General features: G+C 49.8%; 1 protein-coding gene across 4 annotated transcripts; it reads left to right on the plus strand.

Annotated features, from left to right (window-relative positions):
* Positions 1-1,010: 1,010 nt before the first annotated feature.
* On the plus strand, positions 1,011-19,505 carry SLC25A42 (solute carrier family 25 member 42). Of its 4 annotated transcripts, XM_053999445.1 has the most exons (9): positions 1,011-1,028; positions 2,609-2,719; positions 8,390-8,506; positions 10,129-10,240; positions 12,041-12,066; positions 13,242-13,408; positions 15,018-15,134; positions 15,473-15,652; positions 16,910-19,505. In XM_053999445.1, the coding sequence occupies exons 3-9, from the start codon at positions 8,429-8,431 to the stop codon at positions 17,388-17,390; spliced, it is 1,161 nt and encodes a 386-aa protein (XP_053855420.1). In that variant the 5' UTR covers positions 1,011-1,028; positions 2,609-2,719; positions 8,390-8,428; the 3' UTR covers positions 17,391-19,505. The 4 variants fall into 4 exon arrangements, with proteins under 4 accessions (XP_053855420.1, XP_053855417.1, XP_053855418.1 ...); XM_053999442.1 differs by lacking the exons at positions 1,011-1,028; positions 2,609-2,719 and adding an exon at positions 7,798-8,176; XM_053999443.1 differs by lacking the exons at positions 1,011-1,028; positions 2,609-2,719 and adding an exon at positions 7,799-8,176 and having other exon boundaries at positions 15,501-15,652; positions 16,910-17,302.
* The last annotated feature ends 3,026 nt before the right edge of the window (positions 19,506-22,531 follow it).

The following is a 22,531-nucleotide window of genomic DNA, read 5'->3' on the forward strand; positions in this document are numbered from 1 at the left end:
TGCAGCCCGTGGCTCCTGAGCTTTGCCTCTCTGCTGGGTTTGGGATGGGGAAAAGCTGCCCCAAAGGCTGGGGGAGGATCAAGCAGGGATTTCATTTCCCTCCCCTCGAACCGGGACTTGCTGGGGCCCCGTGGGGACCGGGCACGGCCGCGGCCTGCAGGACACCCGGGCCGTGCTGGGCAGCGGGACCGGGCGGGATCTCCGGGCGGGATCCCCGGGCGGGATCCCCGGGCGGGATCCCCGGGTGGGATCTCCGGGCGCTCCCCGGTGTGATCGGGCGGGATCTCCGTGCCCAGCACCGGTGCTGCAGGGTAGAACCGGGCGGGATTGTCGCTCCTCGAGGCGGGCACTCGCCGGGGCTCCCGGTGGGGCTCTTCGGGCTCCCCGTGGGGCCGTTCGGGGTCCCCGGGCAGTCCCCGGTGGGGCCGTTCGGGGTCCCCGGTGGGGCTCTTCGGGCTCCCGGCGGGGCCATTCGCGGTCCCCAGTGGGGCCGTGCGGGGTCCCCGGGCTGTCCCCGGTTGGGGCCGTTCGGGATCCCCGGTGGGGCTCTTTGGGCTCCGGTTGGGGCCGTGCGGGGTCCCCGGGCAGTGCCGGTTGGGGCCGTGCGGGGTCCCCGGGCAGTGCCCGGCTGGGGCCGTGCGGGGTCCCCGGGCAGTGCCGGTTGGGGCCGTGCGGGCTCCCCGGGCAGTGCCCGGCTGGGGCCGTGCGGGGTCCCCGGGCAGTGCCCGGCTGGGGCCGTGCGGGGTCCCCGGGCAGTGCCCCGGGCCCGGCCGCGCTCCCCGCCCCCGCACCGAGCGCTCCCCGCCCGCCCCGTGCCGCTACCGGCGCCCCGCCTCTTGCCGCGCCCCCTCCCTCATCCGATTGGCCGGCTTCTCTGTCAATCCTCGCCGCGCAACCAATCCCCGCGCACGGCTCTGCCCCCGCCGCCCCGATTGGCCGCGCCCGGGGGCGGGGCCCCGCCTCCCGCGGCGCAGCGGGGGCGGCCTGGCGGCGGCGGACGCGGCCGGGACGGACGCGCGGCGGAGCCGGTGAGTGCGGCCCCGGCCCGGGGCGGCCCCGCCGCGGGCACCGACGCGGCCCCCGCGCCCCGGCCTGGCTCCCGAGGCCCGCGCGCCTTGCGGCGCCCTGAGGCTGCGGGTGACATTGCCGCGGCCTCCCGCGGCGTCGCCCCGTGCCGGCCGGGCCCGCGGGGCTGCGGCGCGGCCGCCTCGGTGCGCTCGGGAGAGCGGCGCGGCGGCGGCGCTCGGGGTTGGGCTGAGCTGAGGTGCGGGGGAGCGGCGCCGGCCTTGGCCGTGTTCGCCCGGGGCTGCGGCACCGCGCGGGAGGCCCGGCCCGGGCTGCGTGAGGGCTGCGTGAGGGCTGCGTGAGGGCTCCGTGAGGGCTGCGTGAGGGCTGCGCTCGTCCTGCACCGCCTTCCCCTGCTCCTGTGCCCTGCTCCCTTTCCCTGCTCCCTTTCCCTGCTTTCCTCCCTGCTCTTTTTCCTGCTTTCCTCCCCGCTCCTTTCCCCTGCTCCCTTTCCCCTGCTCCCTTTCCCCTGCTCCCTTTCCCTGCTTTCCTCCCCGTTTCCCGGCCCGGTTTCCCGGCCTTTCCCAGCCCGTTTTCCCCGTTTCCCGGCCCGGTTTCCCTGCCCGGTTTCCCCCCTTTCCCGGCCTTTCCCGGCCCATCCCGCCCTGCTCGCACCTCGTCAGTCCCTCTCCGTGTCCTGCCACCTGCCCAGCGTGTCCCTTTTTTTGTGTATGTTGATAGATTTTTTTCCTTTTTTTTGTGTATGTTGATAGATTTTTTTCCTTTTTTTTGTGTGTGTTGATAGATTTTTTTCCCTTTTTTTCTGTATGTTGATAGATTTTTTTTTCCTTTTTTTTGTGTGTGTTGATAGATTTTTTTTCACTTTTTTTCTGTATGTTGATAGATTTTTTTTCCTTTTTTTGGTGTGTGTTGATAGATTTTTTCCCCTTTTTTTCTGTATGTTGATAGATTTTTTTTTTCCTTTTTTTTGTGTGTGTTGGTAGATTTTTCCCCCCTTTTTTGGTGTGTTGATAGTTTTTTTTCCTCTTTTTTATGTGTTTTAATAGATTTCCCCCTTTTTTTTGGTGTGTTGATAGATTTTTTCCCCCATTTTTGGTGTGCTGATGTTGTTTTGTTTTTCCCGTTTTTTTTTTGGCAGCTCCTCCTGCGCTTTTCCCTGCTTCAGGTGCATTTAATTTATTTAATTTTTAATTTATTTAATATTTCATTTCTTTGCTGTTTATTTCATTTCTTTGCTATTTATTTCTTTTCTTTCCTATTTAGTTTCTTTCCTATTTAGTTTCTTTCCTATTTAGTTTCTTTCCACTTTTGAAAAATTCCTTTACTTTTGAAAAATTCCTTTACTTTTGAAAAATTCCTTTACTTTTGAAAAATTCCTTTAATATTTATTTCTTTAATATTTTCTTTAATATGCCTTTAACTTCTTTACTGTTTAATTTCTTTAACATTTATTTAATGTATTGAACATCGATTAAATTTATTTAATCACATTTTTTTCACCGTTTCTTGAGGATATTTCCTCGGGGGGAAATAAATAAATAAATTAATTAATAAATAACCTTTTTTTTTTTTTTTTTAAAAGAAGAATTCTGTGTTGCTCCCTGCCAGAGGAGCCCTGCCCTGAGATAAGGCTCTGCAGATAAGAGCTGCCCTGGCTGGGCCTGTGGAGAGAGATCTGCCTGCAGCCCTCGGGGTAATGGGGAGAAATAGTGGGGATAAATAACGGGAATAATGGGGATAAATAACGGGAATGATGGGGATAAATAACGGGAATGATGGGGATAAATAACGGGAATGATGGGGATAAATAATGGGAATGATGGGGATAAATAATGGGAATAATGGGGATAAATAATGGGAATAATGGGGATAAATAATGGGAATAATCTGAATAATGGGGATAAATAATGGGAATAAATAATGGGAATAAATAATGGGGATGAATAATGGGGATAAATAATGGGAATGATGGGGATAAATAATGGGGATGAATAACGGGAATAATGGGGATAAATAATGGGAATGAATAACGGGAATAATGGTAATAATCTGAATAATGGGGATAAATAATGGGAATAAATAACCAGAATAATGGGGATAAATAATGGGAATAAGGGGAATGAATAACGGGAATAATGGGGATAAATAATGGGGATAAATAATGGGAATAAATAACCAGAATAATGGGGATAAATAATGGGAATAATGGGAATAATCTGAATAATGGGGATAAATAATGGGAATAAATAACGGGAATAATGGGACTAAATAATGGGAATGAATAACGGGAATAATGGGGATAAATAATGGGGATAAATAATGGGGATAAATAGCCAGAATAATGGAACTAAATAATGGGAATAATGGGAATAAATAGCGGAAATAATGGGGATAAATAATGGGGATAAATAGCAGGGATAAATAATGGGAATAAATAACCAGAATAATGGGACTGAATAATGGGAATAGTGGGGATAAATAGCGGGAATAAATAATGGGAATAACCTGAATAAATAATCTGAATAATGGGAATAATCTGAATAAATAATCACAGTAATGGGAATAATTGGAATAATCTGATTAGATAATCTGAATGAATAATGGGAATAACATGAATAATGGGAATAACCTGAATAAATAATCAGAATAAATAACAGGAATAATGGGAATAACCTCAATGAATAATGGGAGTAATCTGAATAATGGGAATAATCTGAAAATGGGAATAAATAACCTGATTAATGGGAATAATCTGCATGAATAATCTGAATAATGAGAATAATCTGAATAATGGCTCTTTTTTCCCTTGCCAAGTTTCCCTCTGCTCCTTCCCAACTCCCTTGGAAGTATTTTTTGCTTTCTTTTAATTTTTTTTTCCTTTTTTTCTTCTTTTTTTTATGGCTTTTTTTCTTTTTTTTTAGTTTTTTAAATTTTTTTCTCTTTTTTTTTCCTTTTTTTTAGCTTTTTTTGCTTTTTTTTTTGCTTTTTTTTTGCTCCAAGGCTGCCAGCACATCTCCCCCTCTGCCAACCTCAGCTGAGCAATAAATATTGAATTTAATTTAATTTAATTTAATTGAGCAGCTCAGGCTGCCAGGGAAAGGTGTGAAAATTCCTCAGAGTTGTGAAAGGGAATTCAGTGAATTTAGGGAATTTAAAAGGGAATTTAACTGGATTAAATTGGGAGTTGTGGCTCCAGCCACACCTGAGCGTGGGATTTGAATTTTTGAATTTAAAATTTGCTGTTGATCTGCCTTGAGAAAACACAGGAAATAGGAATTTCAGGCAAATACCAACAAAAACAACCCAAACTGAGGATTAAATGTGTTTTTTTTTTCTTTAACTTCTCCATAAAAATTAATTTGGATTTATGGAATTGCCAGGCAATCCCCAAACCTTCAGCAAAATTTAAAATTCTTTTCATTTCACTCCATTTTTCATTATTCCCTCCCCAAACCTTCAGCAAAATTTAAATTATTTTCATCTCACTCCATTTTTCATTATTCCCACCCCAAACCTTCAGCACAATTTAAAATTCTTTTCATTTCACTCTATTTTTTCATTATTCCCACCCTAATTTGTGTTTATTTCTTGGTTGGGATGCTGCTCCCTGGAGCTCATTGGCCCTTCTGCTGAGCAATTAATAATTTCAAGGTAATTTCAGATATTCCAAATATCTTTCAGATATCCCAAAGATATTCAGATATTCCCTGTTTTCCCAGTTTGGGGAATAATCTTTCATCCCCAGCTGGATTCAAGCGTGGAGTAAATAAAAAAATGCTCCTGAATTTTGGTGTAAAAACGCAGAGTCAGGTTCTCATCAAGCCCTGACTCCCAAATTCTCCTTTTCCAGTGATTTTCCCTTTTTTTTTCCCCCTCAGGGAATGCTTTGCTCTGCAGTTCAGCATCCAGATGTGTGACAGGGACTTGTGTAACTCCTATAAAAATAACCCAGGTGTAGGGGAAAAAACACATTTCATTCCCAGTTTGCTTGGCTTTTTTGGGATTTTTTGTGGGTTTTTTTCATGGTGTTTTTTTTTCCTTTTTTTTTTTTGTATTTTTTTTCTGGCTTTGTAAACACAAGGAATGACTGTGTGGGGAGAGATCCAAAAATTCAGGGATTTAACAAAAATATCCAGCAGCTCCACGTGGCTTTTGCTGGGTTTTTTAATGAGTGAGGTGGATGCAAAAGAATGGCTGGTTTTTAATAGCCAGGCACTGCAAATTGACACCAAAACTCTAAATTCACGCTGGATTTTAAGATAATTTTTGGGTTTTGTGGCTCCAGTGTGAATTATTGGTCAAAATAACCCCCTGACATCAGAATCCAGCCCGAGTCCAGAATGAAATCTGGATTTGAGGGCAGCAAAAGGGAATAAAATTAATAAAGAACTGCTGGTTTTGCACTGCCTGTCGGTGTGCAAAGCAGAGCACACAGACAGGTGTTGGTAGGCTCAGGCACTAAAAATAGAAAAGGAACGTGTCTGAACAGGATCAAAGGGAATATTGTGGAGTAAAGGGATCTCATCCTTACGCAAAAATAAATCCAGCCTTTCATTTCATTTCATTTAATTAAACATCATTTAATTTGGCAAATTTCCTTGCAGGCCTCTCCTTCTCAGTGGTTCTATTTTAAAGGGAAGTTGCACTTGGCGTTGCCAAGGCCTTTAGCACAGTTTCTATTTTTGTGGGGGGTGGAAGGAGGGGTATTTTTGGCAGAGATAAATCTGATATTGTGACCTACATTCCTTTATTGCAGGGATAATGTCCCCACCTGTGATCTCCCTCCCACTTTGCCCAAAAGAAAAGGGAATTTCACAACTCCTTCTTTCCAGGCCTGTGAGATAAGGAGGAGTGAGAAGGGAAGGAAATGGCTGCAGGCCATGAGAAATAATCAGAATTCATTAGAAATAATTAGAAATGTGTTCTTCAAGTGCAGAATAATTATGGGTGATCTCTGCTCCTGGTGCTGGTGGGGTTTTTGTTGGCTTGGTGTGAGGTGAGGGAACCTTTCCTGTGGTGCTGTTCAGGTGTTACATCCCGTTAAAACCTGCAGTTGTCCCTCCCTGAGTCCTCAGGAGCTGGGAATTCCTGGATTTGGGTTTTCCCAGAGTTTTGGGGAGCGAGGAGAAGCTTTGGGGTGACCGAACTTGGGCCTCGAGGGGGACAACAAAATGGATGGAGGGAGGCCTGGAGAGGCAGGAAAAGGGGGAAAACAGCTTCATCCTGGGAAAGGAGAATGGGAAGTGGGAAATTGGGGAGGAATTTTGGGGACGAGGGAATTCCCAGAGCAGCCGTGGCCGCCCCATCCCTGGAATTGCCCCAGGCTGGGTTGGAGCAGCTCGAGGTGCTGGAAGGTGTGGGGTGGGATGAGATGATCCTAAAAAGTCCTCCCCAACCCAAAGCATCGTTAATTGTGGGGTGATTGTGGGGCATTAAAACCTGCAGTTGTCCCTCCCTGAGTCCTCAGGAGCTGGGAACTCCTGGATTTGGGTTTTCCCAGAGTTTTGGGGAGCGAGGAGAAGCTTTGGGGTGACCAAACTGGGGCCTCGAGGGGGACAACAAAATGGATGGAGGGAGGCCTGGAGAGGCAGGAAAAGGGGGAAAACAGCTTCATCCTGGGAAAGGAGAATGGGAAGTGGGAAATTGGGGAGGAATTTTGGGGACGAGGGAATTCCCAGAGCAGCCATGGCCGCCCCATCCCTGAAAGTGCCCCAGGCTGGGTTGGAGCAGCTCGAGGTGCTGGAAGGTGTGGGGTGGGATGAGATGATCCTAAAAAGTCCTCCCCACCCCAAAGCATCGTTAATTGTGGGGTGATTAAAGGCCTCCAGGTGTGTTTTCCCCCCTTTGGAGCGAGGAGGATGAGGCTCCTTCATCCCAAATTGGTCACGCCCGAGTTCAGCCAAGGCTGAGCTTTGTGTTTGAAATCTGCTGCCAGGCCTGGGAGATGAGGGCTGGCGTTCATTTATGAGGGGGAAAAAAAAAGCAGCTCAGCACGTCTGAAAGGTGCTGACAAGCATAAAGCACCTGAGATTGTCAGGAAAAAAAAAAAGGGGGGAAAAAAAACAGGCTGGAAATGTTTTTTTTATCCCCACGTAAGCAAAATGTTGTGCCCGAGGTTTCGCAGGGATCAGAGGGAGGGAAGTGCTGGGGGCAAGAAGTGCCTGAATTCAGGAATTCTCATTTCCTGATAAAACATTCCTTGAAGGGTTTACCCTTCCAAAGTGGGGTTGTTGGAGCAGCTTTGTGGCTTAGAAAAGTGATTTTTGTCCTTGCAGTGCCCATCCTTGAGCAGCTCCAGGGCCACCTCAGGGGTTTCACAGCAGCAATTCCAGCCCTGGATATTCCAGGCTGAAAAAGCTGCGGGATAAAAGGCAGAAATACCAGAAATTCAGAGCTAAAAAAGCAAATTATTCCATTTCAATAGAGTTATTCCTTCATCCACACTCTGCCCAAGGTCAGGCCGACCTTTTCTCTTGCAGGTTGGGTTTGGGACATCTCTCAGAGCAGGAAAAACCTGTGCAAACCACTCTGGGAGGAAAGGCAGCACATCAAATCCCAGAGTGGCCTTTGTGGCACGTGTGAGGCACTGGATCCCTCTCTTCCCAAAAATAACCTCCCCTTGCTCGTGGCCAGCCCTGGGGACTCATTCCTGGGACTATTTTTGACCCCTTTTCCAGAGGGTTTTAAATTTCCACCTTCCTTCTCCAGCTGTCCCAAGGAGCCACCAAAATGCTCACAGGGAGAGGGCAGGATCTGCTCCTTTTCCCTAGAAATTGTGGATCTTTTGGTGTTTCTGCTCCTTTTCCCTGGAAATTATGGATGTTTTGGTGTTTCTGCTCCTTTTCCCTAGAAATTATGGATGTTTTGGTGTTTCTGCTCCTTTTCCCTAGAAATTGTGGATCTTTTGGTGTTTCTGCTCCTTTTCCCTAGAAATTGTGGATCTTTTGGTGTTTCTGCTCCTTTTCCCTAGAAATTGTGGATGTTTTGGTGTTTCTGCTCCTTTTCCCTAGAAATTGTGGATGTTTTGGTGTTTCTGATCCTTTTCCCTGGAAATTATGGATATTTTGGTGTTTCTGCTCCTTTTCCCTGGAAATTAGGGATATTTTGGTGTTTTATGGCAGCTGAGCTCTTTGAGGGGCGAGAAGGGCGGGTATGAATGGCACAGTTTTTATCTGGCACCCCCTAAAAATCCATTTATACCTGAAAGGAAAGCAATGGCACCAGGATCCTGGAAATGCCCTTTTTTCTGGGAATTGGGAGAGGGTTTTCCCACTGAAAATGGCCCTGGGGGTGGGTCACTGCTGTATCACCCGGATATTTCCCACTTTTGACCTTTTCCCTTTGGTTTTTGGGTTGCATTTAGGAGCTGCAGCTCTGCTGGCCCCGTGGAAGTGTGACTGGTATGGGTAATGGTGTGAGAGAAGGTCCAGTGGAATTCCAGAGGGATGTGGAGCCCGTCACGGCCCGAATTGCAGCAGAGGTGAGAGCAGGGGCTGGGCTGGGCACGCAGAGCAGCTCCAGGGAGGGAGCTCTGCCCCTCTCAGCTGAGATCCCACCTGCAGCCAGCCCAGAGGAGGCTCCAGGATGAGCAGAGTGGGGAAAAGCTGGGAAAATCGGGATTGTGCAGCCTGGAAAAGCTCCAGGGTCACCTAACTGTGACCTTCCAGTGCCTGAAGGAGCCACGAGAAACGTGGAGAGAGATTTTGGATAAAGGATGGAGTGCCAGGACATGGGATGCCAGAGGGCAGGGATGGATGGGATGTTGGGGTGGGCCATTGGGATGGAATATTGGCTGGGATTTTGGGGTGGAATTCCTCCCTGTGAGGGTGGGGAGGGAATGGGATGGAATTCCCAGAGCAGCTGTGGCTGCCCCTGCATCCCTGGAGGTGCCCAAGGTTGGAGAAGGGAAGCTCCAGAGAAACCTTGGAGCTGTTCCCAGAGCTTGGAAGGGCTCCAGGAGAGGGATTTGGGATGAGGGATGGAGGGACAGCACACAGGGAATGGTTTCAGACTGGAAAAGGGGAATTTGTGTGGGATATTGGGAAGGAATTCCTGGCTGGGGTGGAATTCCCAGAGCAGCTGTGGCTGCTCCTGGATCCCTGGAAGTGCCCAGGGCCAGCTTGGAGCAGCCTGGGCTGGTGGAAGATGCCCCTGCCTGTGGGATGGGATGAATTTTCAGGTCCTTCCACCCCAAGCCAGTGTGGGATTTGAGCTCTGCACTCCCAAAAGGCACAGCCCATGGGATGTGAGGGGCTCCATCCCCTTGGGAAGGGGCTGGGCATTCCCAGTGGCAGCCAGGACAATTCCCAGTCCAGGGTGAGGTGGCAGAGCTGCACCAGCACCACCACTCCAGGCTTTCCCTGCTCCTGGGCTGGTTGGAATCTCAGGAGAAGGGAGGTGGCCCCGAGCCTTGCTGAGGTTTAGCCCAAATCCAAAGGGCTGAAGTTCACCTTTGCTTGGCTGCCCTCGCTCCCAGGCACGGCTGGGGAGGGGGAATTGAGCTGATCCAGGGGTTTTGGGTCATAAACATTAACTCTGGGGTTGGGAAACACAAGGAAAATGTTAACTCCTCTTGCTCACAGAGTGACAAAAGTTCACACATCAAACCTGGGCTTGTTCTTGCCCCACAACCTCCACGGGGTTGGATTTTGTGGCTTTTTTTTTTTTTTTGCTCTCTGTGAGAGAAAAATGCTGATTTTATAAATATGAGCTGCAGCAGGAATGCCAGCAGCAAAATCCCTCTCATTCCACCCATCAGAAGGGGGAAAACTGCCAGGATTTATCCTCAGGAGCTTGGGAATGATGTGGGAATAGGGCTTGGGTGCTTCTCTTCCAGAAACTTCCCTTCTGCCCATGCCCAAAAATCGTGGGGAGGGAGAAGAAGGAGAAATAACAGGGAGAAAACAGCACATGCAGGAGGAATGCTTGGAATTTTGCCTCACAGCAATTCACTGTGCTGCAAACTCAGTGAAACATTTTGACCCAAATCCTGACCCTGGGGTGAATGCTGCAGAAAAGGTGAAATATTATTCCTTGTGGGATTGATTTTTATTTATTTATTTTTAATTTTCCCACTATGCAATGCTTTTTTTTTTTCCCCAGGATAACCAGGAGAAGAAGAAAGTGCTGAACTCCCTGATGTCCGGGGCTCTGGCTGGGGCTGTGGCTAAAACTGCAGTGGCTCCTCTGGACAGGACAAAAATCATGTTCCAAGGTGAGCGCTCCGGGCTTTTTCCCCAAATTGTTTTTAACTTTGAGCCCTTTGTGCTCTTCCTGCTCCTTTTCCTGGGGATGTGGAGACTCTGGGGAGGGGGAACTGGGCTGGGGGAGTTCCCTGCTGAGGGCTGGATGCCCAGATTGTGTCAGCTCTGCCCAGAATGGGAGGCAGCGGGCACTGGAGCTGCTGCATGCCTGCATTGGTGTGCCCTGGCACCCCTGAATTGTCACAGAAAATGACATTGCTCTGAGTGGAACAGAGAATTTCCGTGTCTTTAGCAGGATTTGGGGATTTTGGGATCTGTTGCAGTGCAATTCCTCCAATTATCCCAAAGGGAACAGCACAGGCCTTTAATTCAGTGCACATTTGGGAAAGCCAAGAATTTTAAGCCTGGTGACGTCCCAGATTAACTGAGCTGGGCTCAGCCTAATCCCTGGCTGACATTTAATTTAGAATTGATTTTTACTGACATGATTTTCATTCTGGGCAGAGCAAGGAGCTCTGGAATTGCTGGGATGTGGATCAGGGAGGCTGGGATTGCCCCTGGGACCCGAATTTTTTGGCTTTTCCCACCAAAACCACCCAGCCAGGTTCATTTTAGGGTGGAAACGTCAGGAGCAGGAGCTGGGCTGAGGCAGCAGCTGACCCAGGGGATCACCTGGAATTTGGGCAGGCCACATCCCTAAAAATCCCTGTGTGGTTCGGCCCATCCCAGTGCCTGGAAAGGATGGGATTAAAATCTTCCAGTGGCAGCAATTTCTTGGGATCTGATGGGGTTTTTTTTTTAGGTTCTTGCTGCCCTAAGGGTTTTTATTCCCTGTCTGTGAGGAAGGAAAACCTCTTGGGATCATCAAAGTGATGCCTCGAGTTGGAAACTGAGGAATGGGGCTTGGGATAGTGGAAAGTGTCCATGGCAGAGGGGTGGATGAGCTTTCCCAGCCCACAACTCAACAAATTTCCCACAACTCCATAATTTTATTAATTTTAATAATTTTTTTTAAAGAGCCAAAACCCCCCTTGATAACCACCGCCGTTCATCGAGGTGGTTTTTATTCCTTAAAAAAAAAAAAAAAAAAAAGAAGAAAAATTCCAAATAAAAGCAGTTGAATTGCACAGAGGAGCAGCAGTGGGGGGAAAATGGATTTGCATGGAATTGTTGGATGCACTCGAGAGGCTCCCAGAGTCTCAGATGAGCGAGGCAGGAGCTGCAGCAGCCCCTTAATTGGAGCCACGTTTCATTAAAGCTTTCCAGCCGGGGTTTTCCCTTCCTTTGGCAGAGCTGCCAGACAAATCCTGCTGCCCAAACCCTGCCTCGTGGATTCCACGGATAAGGAGGTGCTGTCACTTTGGATGGATGCAAGGGAAGCTGGGGGGGGGAAAAAAACCATCAAAAAATCAAGGAGTTAATTTGAGTTTTGCTGGGATGGAGCTGCTCTTGCGTGGAGCTTCGCTGGATTCTGGAATGAGGCTGGGATCTGGGCATGGAAATGCTCTGAAAAAAGTGAGCAGTGCAGTTTGGATGGTTTTTCTTTCATTAATTGTTTTTATTTATTCATTTATTCCGCGCAAACTGAATTTTCCTAACAGGCAGTGGGGGCAAAAAAAAAGGACTTTTGTGCTAAATTATGGGAGTGTTTGCAAGGCAAAGTATTGCATTCATTCTTTCCCTTCTATTTTTATCCCTTTAGCCAAAACACCTGTTTATTTATCCCTTATTTAGGGATTCGTGGATTGAATATTTATTTTTATGTCTTGCAAGCCCTAATCTTCTTTTTTTTTGTTTGTTTTTATTTTTAGTGTCTTCAAAAAGATTTTCTGCTAAGGTGAGCTGATGTCTGTCTGCTGTTGCTCTGAAGTGTTAAATTAATCTTTTGTTGGCCTGTGTTTCACTTTTTCTGGGGATTTATCAGCAGCATTCCATGAAAACATAGAGGGAAAGACTGGGAATGGTAGTTTTAATTACAGGTTTAATTAGGACAGTGATTGCTGGGGGGATTCAAACTCCAGGTTGTACCTGTGACGTGACAATAAATGTGACATCACTCAGGGCTTTGGCTTTTGGGACTTTTTTAGTGGCTGTGGCTGTTTCCTGGTGATCTGGGGACTTTTTTTTGTGTTTATAGGTCCTTTTTTTGTGTTTATGGGACCTTTTCTAGTGATTTGGGACGTTTTGTAGTGATTTTGGGACCTGTCCGTGTGATTTTGACCATTTCTAGTGTTCATTCCTTTCCCCCAACCACACAGGAGTTGTTCCAGCATTTATAGGGAATTAAATCTGGGATCTGATCCCTCTCCTGGCTTTCTGAGTGCTTTTCCCCTGTGCATTCCAGCTTTTCCACGCGTGGTGTGTGTGATCCAAACGTTCCTGCCTGGCCCCCAGGAGATGGATTTGGGTTTGGGAAGGGGTTTTGTGCAAATTGTGCCTTCCCTGAGAGGGAAAATGAGGCAGGCTGGGAGCTAAAAAACCTTCCTTGCTCTTGTGTGGAGCTTCCCTCTCTCCTTGCTGGATTCTGGGATTAGGGCATGGAAATGCTCTGAAAAACAGACAAATAGTGCAATTCTGATCTTTTTCTTTAATTGATTTCAACTGATTTATCCATTTATTCCACACAAACTGTGTTTTAGAGCATGTGAATGTGCTGGGATGGCCATGCCAGCTCTGTGGGAAGGGGTTGGAGGGGTTAAGGTGTGGGGTCAGCTCTGGATTCTGGAATTAGGCTGGGATCTGGGCATGGAAATGTTCTGAAAAACAAGCAAACAGTGCAATTCTGATCTTTTTCTTTAATTAATTTCAAGTGATTTATCCATTTATTCCACACAAACTGCATTTTAGAGCATGTGGATGTGCCGGGGAGGCTCCGGGGCGGCCATGCCAGCTCTGTGGGAAGGGGATTGGAGGGGTTAAGCTGTGGGGTCAGCTCCCTGCCCCACGTTCCCGCTCTCCCTGCCCCTGGGCCTGTTCCCCACGGGAAGCTCACGGGCTGATTTATCCCCGCAGGAAGCGTACAGGCTGATTTATCACACCTACCTCAACGAGGGCTTCTGGAGCCTCTGGAGAGGGAATTCCGCCACCATGGTGCGGGTGATCCCCTACGCCGCCATCCAGTTCTGCGCCCACGAGGAGTACAAGCAGATCCTGGGCAACTACTACGGATTCCAGGGAAAGTAAGAGGCAGCCGGGCTCGGGATCCTGCTGGGATCCTTGGATCCTCCTGAGCGTGGGAGCTCCGAGGTGGAAGCTGTGAGGGGGAAGCTCGGAGGGGAAAGCTCTGAGGTGGAGGTTCCAAGGGGGAAGCTGTGAGGGGAAACTCTGAGGTGGGAGCTCCAAGGTGGAAGCTGTGAGGGGGAGCTTTGACCTGGAAGCTGTGAGGGGAAAGCTCTGAGGTGAAGCTGTGAGGGGGAGCTTTGACCTGGAAGCTGTGAGGGGAAAGCTCTGAGGTGAAGCTGTGAGGGGGAGCTTTGACCTGGAAGCTCTGAGAGCTGGAGGTTCTGAGGGGGAAGCTCTGGAGAGGAGCTCCATGGAGGAAGCCACAAGATGGAAGCTCTGAGGGGGAAGCTGTGAGGAGAAGCTCTGAGGGGGAAGCTGTGAGGAGAAGCTCCAAGGGGGAAGCTGTGAGGAGAAGCTCCGAGGTGGAGATTCCAAGGTGGAAGCTGTGAGGGGAAACTCCGAGGTGGGAGCTCCAAGGTGGAAGCTGTGAGGAGGAGCTTTGACCTGGAAGCTCTGAGGGGTGGAGGTTCTGAGGGGGAAGCTCTGAGGTGGAAGCTGTGAGGAGAAGCTCCAAGGTGGAAGCTGTGAGGGGAAGCTTTGACCTGAAAGCTCTGAGGTGGAGGTTCTGAGGGGGAAGCTCTGGAGAGGAAGCCACAAGATGGAAGCTCTGAGGGGGAAGCTCCAAGGTGGAAGCTGTGAGGGGAAGCTCCAAGGTGGAAGCTGTGAGGAGACGCTCCAAGGTGGAAGTTCCGAGGGGGAAGCTCAGAGGTGGAGATTCCAAGGTGGAAGCCCTGGGGAGGAAGTTCCGAGGAGCAGCTCCAAGGGGAAAGCTGTGAGAGGAAATTCTGAGGGGGAAGCTCTGAGGAGGAGGTTCCAAGGTGGAAGCTCTGAGGTGAGGAGAAGCTTTGAAATGGAAGCTCTGAGGGAAAAGCTGTGAGGAGAAGCTCCAAGGTGGAAGCTGTGAGGGGAAATTCCGAGGGGGAAGCTCTGGGGAGAAGCTCTGAGGGGGAAGTTCCAAGATGGAAGCTCCAAGATGGAGGCTCTGAGGGGGAAGTTCCGAGGGGGAAGCTGTGAGGGGAAGCTCCAAGATGGAAGCTCTGAGGGGAAAACTCCAAGGTGGAAGTTACGAGGGGGAAGCTGTGAGGGGAAGTTCCGAGAGGAAACTCTGAGGAGGAAGATCTGAAGGGAGCCTGTGAGGGGAAGCGCCGAGGGGGAAGGTCCGAGAGGATGCTCTGAGGGGAAGCTGTGAGGTGGAACCTTTGAGGGAGAAGCGCTAAGGGGGAGGAAACACTGAAGGGGAGGCTCCAAGATGGAAGCTCCAAGGGGGAAGCTGTGAGGGGGATGCTCCAAGGTGGAACCTTTGAGGAGGAAGCACCAAGATGGAAGCTCTGAGGCAGAGGAAGCTGTGAGGGGAAGCTCCAGCCGAGCCCTGAGCCTCTTCTCCCCATGGATTTTCCCTGTGGGATGGCTGGGAACGCCCAGCAGGCAGAGCAGTGCTGTTCCCAGCAGCCAGGTGGGATTTGCAGCTGCAGGTGACGTTTGGTCTCTTCTCTCACCCCATTCCAGGGCACTGACACCTTTCCCTCGCTTCATTGCTGGCTCCCTGGCTGGCACCACGGCTGCCATGGTCACCTACCCCCTGGACATGGTCCGTGCCCGCATGGCTGTCACGCCCAAGGAGATGTAAGTGCCTCATGCACGACTTTTTGGGTTTTTTACAAGGTTCCATGGCTTTATTGCCATTTTTTGGGTCATTTCTTGCTGGGAGCCTTTGGTGGGATAAAGCCCTGGGGTCTGAGCAGGGATTCAGTGTCCAGAGGTGTGGATGTGGGAGGAGATGGACACTGGGAGACCAGTTCAGGAGGCCAGCTGGATCCAGGAAGGCCCAAGAGACAGCACAGCAGGGCTGTGGGAGAGCTGAAACCCCCTCTGAGCAGCCTGACGAGCTCGGAGCCGAATTAATTACCAATTAATCCATCGGGGAGCCCTGCTGGGAGCAGCCCAGCCGCTGACCAGCGCAGGTCTGCTCTCCCCGTGTCCCCACGCCAGGTACAGCAGCATTGTCCACGTCTTCATCCGGATATCCCGGGAGGAGGGGCTGAAAACCTTGTACAGGGGCTTCACACCCACCATCCTGGGCGTCATTCCCTACGCTGGCCTCAGCTTCTTCACCTACGAGACGCTGAAGAAAGTGCACGCAGGTAAATCTGGGAAATGCTGGAGGCTGCGCCGTGGTGGAATCCTGGGATCTGGAGGGGTCTGTGCAGCTCCGGGCTGGGAACGAGGAAAGCCGCAGGAAGGCTGTGCCTGTCCCATGGAGGGGAAAAGTGGAATTTCCAGGTGGAGAAGGACTTGGTTGTGCGCTAAGTTGGGAGCAAAACCTGGGGAGCTGTACCTGTGATGTGTCGGTAAATGTGACATCACTCGGGGTTTTGTTTCGTGGGACTTTTTTGTGATTCTGGGGACCTTCTCTAGTGATTTTGGGACCCTTTCTAATGATTTTGCTTGGGAGCTCAACCTGAGGAGCAAAACCTTGGGAGCAAAACCTGGGACAAAAAAATCTTGGGAGAAAAAGTTGCGAAAACCTTGGGAGAGCAACTTGGGGAAAACAAAACCTGGGGAACAAAATTTGGGGAACAAAACCTCAAGAGGGTGACCTGGGGAACAAAACCTGGGGAGTGTAACTGGGGAAAACAAAACCTTGGGCCATCAAGAGAGTGATGTGGGGAACAAAGCCTTGGGAGCAAAACTTGAGGAAAGCAAAACCTCAGGAGAGCAACCTGTGGGGAACAAAACTGGGTGAGTAAAACCTGGGGAACAAAACCTTGAGAGAGAAACCTGGGGAACAAAACCTTGAGAGAGAAACCTGGGGAACAAAACCTTGAGAGAGAAACCTGGGGAACAAAACCTTGAGAGAGAAACCCGGGGAACAAAATCTTGGGAGCAAAACCTGGGGAACAAAACCTTGGGAACAAAACCTCAGGAGCGAAACCTGGGGATCAAAACTTGGGGAAGAAAACCTTGAGAGAGAAACCTGGGGAACAAAATCCTTGAGAGAGAAACCTGGGGAACAAAATCCTGAGAGAGAAACCTGGGGAACAAAATCTTGGGAGAGAAACCTGGGGAACAAAACCTTGAGAGACAAACCCGGGGAACAAAATCTTGAGAGAGAAACCTGGGGAACAAAATCTTGGGAGCAAAACCTAGGGAACAAAACCTTGAGAGAGAAACCTGGGGAACAAAACCTTGGGAACAAAACCTGGGGAACAAAACCGCAGGAGCAAAACCTGGGGATCAAAACTTGGGGAACCTCGGGAGAACAACTTGGGGCAAAACAAAACCCGTGCAACGAAACCTCATGAGCGCAACGTCGGGAACGAACCCTCCATCCCTCCACACCCTCAGTTGTGAGTGGATTCCAAGGATTCCCCCCCGTGTGCCCCTCTGTGTCCCCGCAGAGCACAGCGGGAGGGCGCAGCCCTCGCCCCCGGAGCGGCTGCTGTTCGGGGCGTGCGCCGGCCTCATCGGGCAGTCGGCCTCGTACCCGCTGGACGTGGTGCGGCGCCGCATGCAGACGGCCGGCGTGCTGGGCCACACCTACAGCTCCATCCTGCTCACCATGCAGGACATCGTCCGCGAGGAGGGACTCGTCCGAGGCCTGTACAAAGGGCTCAGCATGAACTGGGTGAAAGGCCCCATCGCCGTGGGGATCAGCTTCACCACCTTCGACCTGACGCAGATCCTGCTCCGCAAGCTGCAGCACGGCCCCGGCCTCGAGAGGTAGTGGCTCCGTGGCCCAAAGAGCAGTTTGTTCTTCCCTGGCCTCCCACGTGCTCCTGCAGCTGGGAACTCCCCCGTTTGTTGGGGTTGTTTGTTTTTTTTTTTTCCTGTTGGTCCCGGATATTTTTTTTTTTTCCCCTTTTTAATTTGGAAGCCTAACCGTTCCCTAAGTGAAAAATTCCCGATCCTGCAGAGCTGAGTCCTCCTCCAAAGCAGCTGCCTCACCCTTCTGGTGGACTCTGCCCCCAGGAGTGGAGCCTCCCCACCCCACCTGTGCTGCTCCTGGCTCCTCACCTGGCTCTCCGTGGGCAGATGGAAGCGGTGGATGATGGAAGAGAAGGCTCGGAGCTCTTGGGAATGAACCCCTGGATCTGGGGAGGGGCAGTTTTGTAGCTCCCCACATTCTGCCAAGTGCAATATCCCAGTGCAGTCCGCAGGGAATTCCAGATTCCTCTGGGCTGTGAAAGCAGGGCAGAGCAGGCCCAGGACACTACACTTGTTCCGAAAGCTGAATGTTTCCTCTGGCTGGGAATGCTGCCCTTTTCCTATGGATTTCCCTTGGTTTTGGGTTGAGCTGCCAATCGATGTCCCTCGTTTGTGGTGTCCCTCTGAGATTACCAAAGACTGGAGGCAGCAGAGGAGGGGAGTTCCGAGCCCTTTTATAAAGGAAATTTTCCTCTGCGTGCTGTCGGTGTCGCCGAGCAAGGGCTGTGCCTGGATTCCCAAACTGGACCCGCTCCAGCTGCATTTGTGTTTTCCCTCTGTGCTGCCCTGCCCTGGAGAGGCAGCGTTTTCCAGGGCTGCACGCACTGAGGAAGGAGGTGTTCCCTCCTCCAAAAGCCCCTTTGTTTCATTCAGTGTTGTCGCTGCTCTATGCACCGTGTGAGAACAAATCCTGCTGCAGCCCCAACAAAAGCTGTCCCTGGGAGCTGAGCCCAGCTCCTGGGCGTCCTGGTTGTCCTGTTTGGTACCTGCTGTGTAGGTCCTGTCACCCCTGTTCAGTAACTCATCCCCTCAGCTGCTTTATCCCTAAAATTCCCCTTGGAATTTAATCCTTGTGGGCACCACAGCGTTGACCCTACAGTGCCAATCACTTCCAGCTGGGATTCGACAACGAACGGTCGAGAATCTCTCAGTGTTCCTCTTTCCAATCAGTTTTCAGGGAAATGGAGATTTTTTTTTTTTTTGGTGGGTGATCATTCCCTCTGTTAAATTCAGAGGTCAGAGCAGACTTCAGACTCCTCTGATGATCCGATGACACAAACCAAGGTGGAAAAATCCCTTTCCAGGGAGTCCATAATGTAAGGAAAAAAAAAATATTTACCTTAAAGCCTGTCCTTTCCTGGTTGTTCTGTACTTGAGCTGTTGTAGCTGGGTGGGATGAGTGGGAATGGAAGGAATTGCACAAGGGGGCAGGAGCAGCCTTCTCCTTTCTTTCTTGTCTTTGCACTTCTCTGGAGCACGAAGCTGCTCCTGATGCCAAATATTTCCTTAGGAATCAGGGGGTGTGGGAATGGCACTGGAGTGTTGGCACACAGCTTATTCCCAGCACTGGCATGGGGCAGACTGGAACTGGGATTTAACCTCAGGAATTCTGCCCCTGAGCCCAGCAGGGCGGCACATTCCCCGATTTACCTGGGAGTTAAAGATCCCTGGGGTTTTGGGAGGTGATGGCCACGAATTCTGTGTCATTTTTTTGGGGCTGTGGAAAACCCCCAGCTCTGCTTTCCCCTCGCTCAGCACCCCCATTTCTTTTCTCCAATGGAGAAGCCAATTATCCTGCTCTTGTCCTGATCCAGAGGGAGGAATTCCCAGCAGCGTTCATGTCCCCGTGTCCCGTCCCTTCCTTGTCCCCTCCCAGCTGGGAAAAGCAGGAATTCCAGCAGCCTGACAAGTCCTTCTTTAATTAGCAGCTGCACCTGATTTAAATTCGGAATTTCAGCCAATTTCCCCACAAGTTTTGCAGGCTGGCTGTTCATCCAGGGGCAGATCCTTGAATTCAGCCTGTGATGGTTTTGGTGCTTTTGTTTCTCTCAGAGAGTGTTGCTGCTTTGGGTTGGTTTAAAAAGCTTTTTTTTTTTTCCACCCCTTTTTCTTTCTTTTTTTTCTTTGAATGTAGAAAAGGGGAAACAGAGTGTTCCCTTCCCTTCTCTTCTTCCCTGCATGGATTCAGACACGTTCCAGATTTTTTTTCTGAGGTGTGCTGGCCAGGAAGAGCTCTGAGAAAGGAAACAACTCAAAACAGGAGTTTTTCCCTTTTTTTCCCTTTTTTTCCCTTTTTTTTCCCTTTTTTTTCCCTTTTTTTTCCCTTTTTTTTTCCCTTTTTTTTCCCTTTTTTTTCCCTTTTTTTTCCCTTTTTTTCCCTTTTTGTCCTTTCCTGCAATTCCCTAATTTTTCATTTTATTCCTCTCAAATTTGATTTCCCCCTCCCCTTTCTCACGGATCCTTAAAGCATCACCACCAAATTTGTGCTTTTTGGTTTTCTTTTCCTCTCCCTCCTCCTGCTTCTTCCTGCACCTTGAGCCCCGCACTGGCACTTCGAGAAAAGTCCAGGTCCAAAAAAAATGCACCCAAAACGTCAAAATTGCAGCTTTTTAGCATTTTTCAAAGAGCCTGACCACGTTTTCCCCCTCACAGCCTGGATGCTCCAGGAATTCCAGGCACCCTGGGATGGTTTTGGGGAACTTTCCTGAGCTCCTTGGCTGGTTAGGCAACTTCACTTTGTACCTTCTAGGGGCTGATTTCCCCCTTTTTTTGTCCCTTTTTCTCTTTTATTTTCCCTTTCCCCCCCTTCTTTTCCCTTTTCCCCCTTCCCCCCTGCTTGCTTTTCCCCTTTCTTTCCCCCCTTTCTTCTCCCCCCCAGTTTCCCCCCTTTTTCTCCTTTTCTTTTTTCCCCTTTTTTTCCTTTCCCCTTTTTTTTCCTTTCCCCTTTTTTTCCCTTTCCCCTTTTTTCCCTTTCCCCTTTTTTTTCCCTTTCCCCTTTTTTTCCCTTTCCCCTTTTTTTCCCTTTCCCCTTTTTTTCCTTTCCCCTTTTTTTCCTTTCCCCTTTTTTTTTCCTTCCCCTTTTTTCCTTTCCCCCTTTTTTTCCCCTTTCCCTTTTTCCCCCTTTCCCTTTTTTTTCCCCTTTCCCCTTTTTTTTCCCTTTCCTCTCTTTTTCCTTTCCCCTTCCTTTCCCTTTTCCCTCTTTCCCCCTCTCCTTTTTCCCCCTTTTCCCCCCATTTTTTTCCATGTTTTCCCCCAAAACCACCACGAGCTGCAGGGTGTCCCAGCACCAGTCACTGCCTGTGTGTTCTATGCATCTCTTAATTAGCACAAGCACTGTTAATTGCCTTTTCCCGTGCCCTCACCATCGATGTGTGCGTGTCGATTTTGACGGCTTTTCTTGGATCTGGATTCTATTTTATTGCAGTGAAGACACTTTGTTATATAATGTTTATATATTTTAAGATTTGTGCCAAGAGAGGATGTATATTTAATAAAAAATATGATTGACTTCGGGGTTCTCTCTGGTTCTCAGGCCTGGAAGATTTTGGGGGGATTTTGAGGGGTTTTTTTTGGGGTGGTTGTGAGGAGATTTTTGGGGTTTTGTGAGGAGATTTTTGAGGGTTTGTGAGGAGATTTTTTGGGGGGGATCTGAGGAGTTTTTTGAGGGTTTTTTTGAGGGCTGTGAGGGTTTTTTGGGCATTATGAGGGGTTTTTGAAGGGTTGTAAGGGGTTTTTGGGGGCTTGTGAAGGGGTTTTGGGGAGATTATGAAGGGTTTTTTAAGGGATTTTTGGACGGTTATGAGCAATTTTTTAAAGGCTTGCGAGGATTTTTTTGGGGAGGGTTTTTTGGGGGGCGTTATGAGGAGTTTTTGGGGGGTTTTGAGGTTTTTTTGGGGGGATTATGAGGGGGTTTTCGTAGGACTTGTGAGGATTTTTGAAGGGTTTTTTGTGCGGATTTTTAGGTGGTTTTTTAATGGGTTTTTTGAGTATTGTGCCCACTCGACCACACAAATCTCTTGTCGTGCTTTGGGTCAGGGCTTTGCTGGGAATTTGGGAGGATGGCAGAGGAAGGGAAGGAGCTGTGTGGTCCTGCCAAGGCCGAGCTGTCGCTGTCGCTGTCCCCAGGCTGGTGGCAGCAGGTGGCACTGTGCGCTTGGGTACAGCCTGGAGCCTTCCCCCAGCCCGGCCACCCGCGGCTGCTCCCGGCGTTGGGGCTTCCAGCCTAAAAACCGCTCATAACTCCCCCCAAAAAAACCCTCAAAACGCCCCCCAAAAACCCTCATAACCCTCCCAAAAAAAAAAACAAAAAAACGTCATAACCCCCCCAAAAATCCTCATAACCCTCCCCCAAAAAAACCCAAAAAATCCTCATAACCCTCCCCCCAAAAAAACCCAAAAAAACCTCATAACCCTCCCCCCCAAAAAAAAATCAAGAAACCCTCATAACCCCCCCAAAAAGAAACCCAAAAAACCCTCATAATCCTCCCCCCAAAAAACCCTCATAACCACCCCAAAAGCCCTCATAACCCTCCCCCAAAAAAATCCAAAAAACCCTCATAACCCCCCCAAAAGCCCGCATAACCCTCCCCCCCAAAAAAACCCCAAAAAACCCTCATAACCCTCCCCAAAAAACCCTCATAACCCCCCAAAAAACCCTCATAACCCTCCCCCCCCAAAAAAACCCAAAAAACGCCTCATAACCCTTCCTCAAAAAACCCTCAAAACCCCCCAAAAAAACCCTTCACATCTCCTCCCCAAATATCTCACAACCCCACAAAACCCTCAAGAAAACCCTCACAACCCCCCAGAAAACCCCTCAAAAATCCCCTCACAAACCCTGCCAGGGATCCCATTTGGGGTGGGAATGGGGAAAGGATTCCCCACATCCCTCCCTGTCAGGGATCTCATTTGGGATGAAAATGGGATGGAAAAGGATTCCTCACACCCTCCCTGCCAGGGATCCCATTTGGGGATGGAAAAGGATTCCTCACACCCTCCCTGCCAGGGATCCCATTTGGGATGGAAATGGGGTGGGAAAGGATTCCCTGCCACGGATCCCATTTGGGGTGGAAATGGGGAAAGGATTCCCTGTATCCCTCCCTGCCAGGGATCCCATTTGGGGTGGAAATGGGATGGAAAAGGGATCCCATTTGGGGTGGAAATGGGAAAAGGATTCCCCACACCCCTCCCTGCCAGGACGAGCCCCCCACTCCAGCTGTGAGATCCCCCCGGGATCTCCCGGATCCGAACCGGATCCCCTGGAAGAAGGAAACCTCCCGGCGCCACGCGTGCCCCTCTCCCCGCCCGGGGCTGGC

This window comes from Vidua macroura, chromosome 26, assembly GCF_024509145.1.
Source record: "Vidua macroura isolate BioBank_ID:100142 chromosome 26, ASM2450914v1, whole genome shotgun sequence".
Lineage (NCBI taxonomy): Eukaryota > Metazoa > Chordata > Aves > Passeriformes > Viduidae > Vidua > Vidua macroura.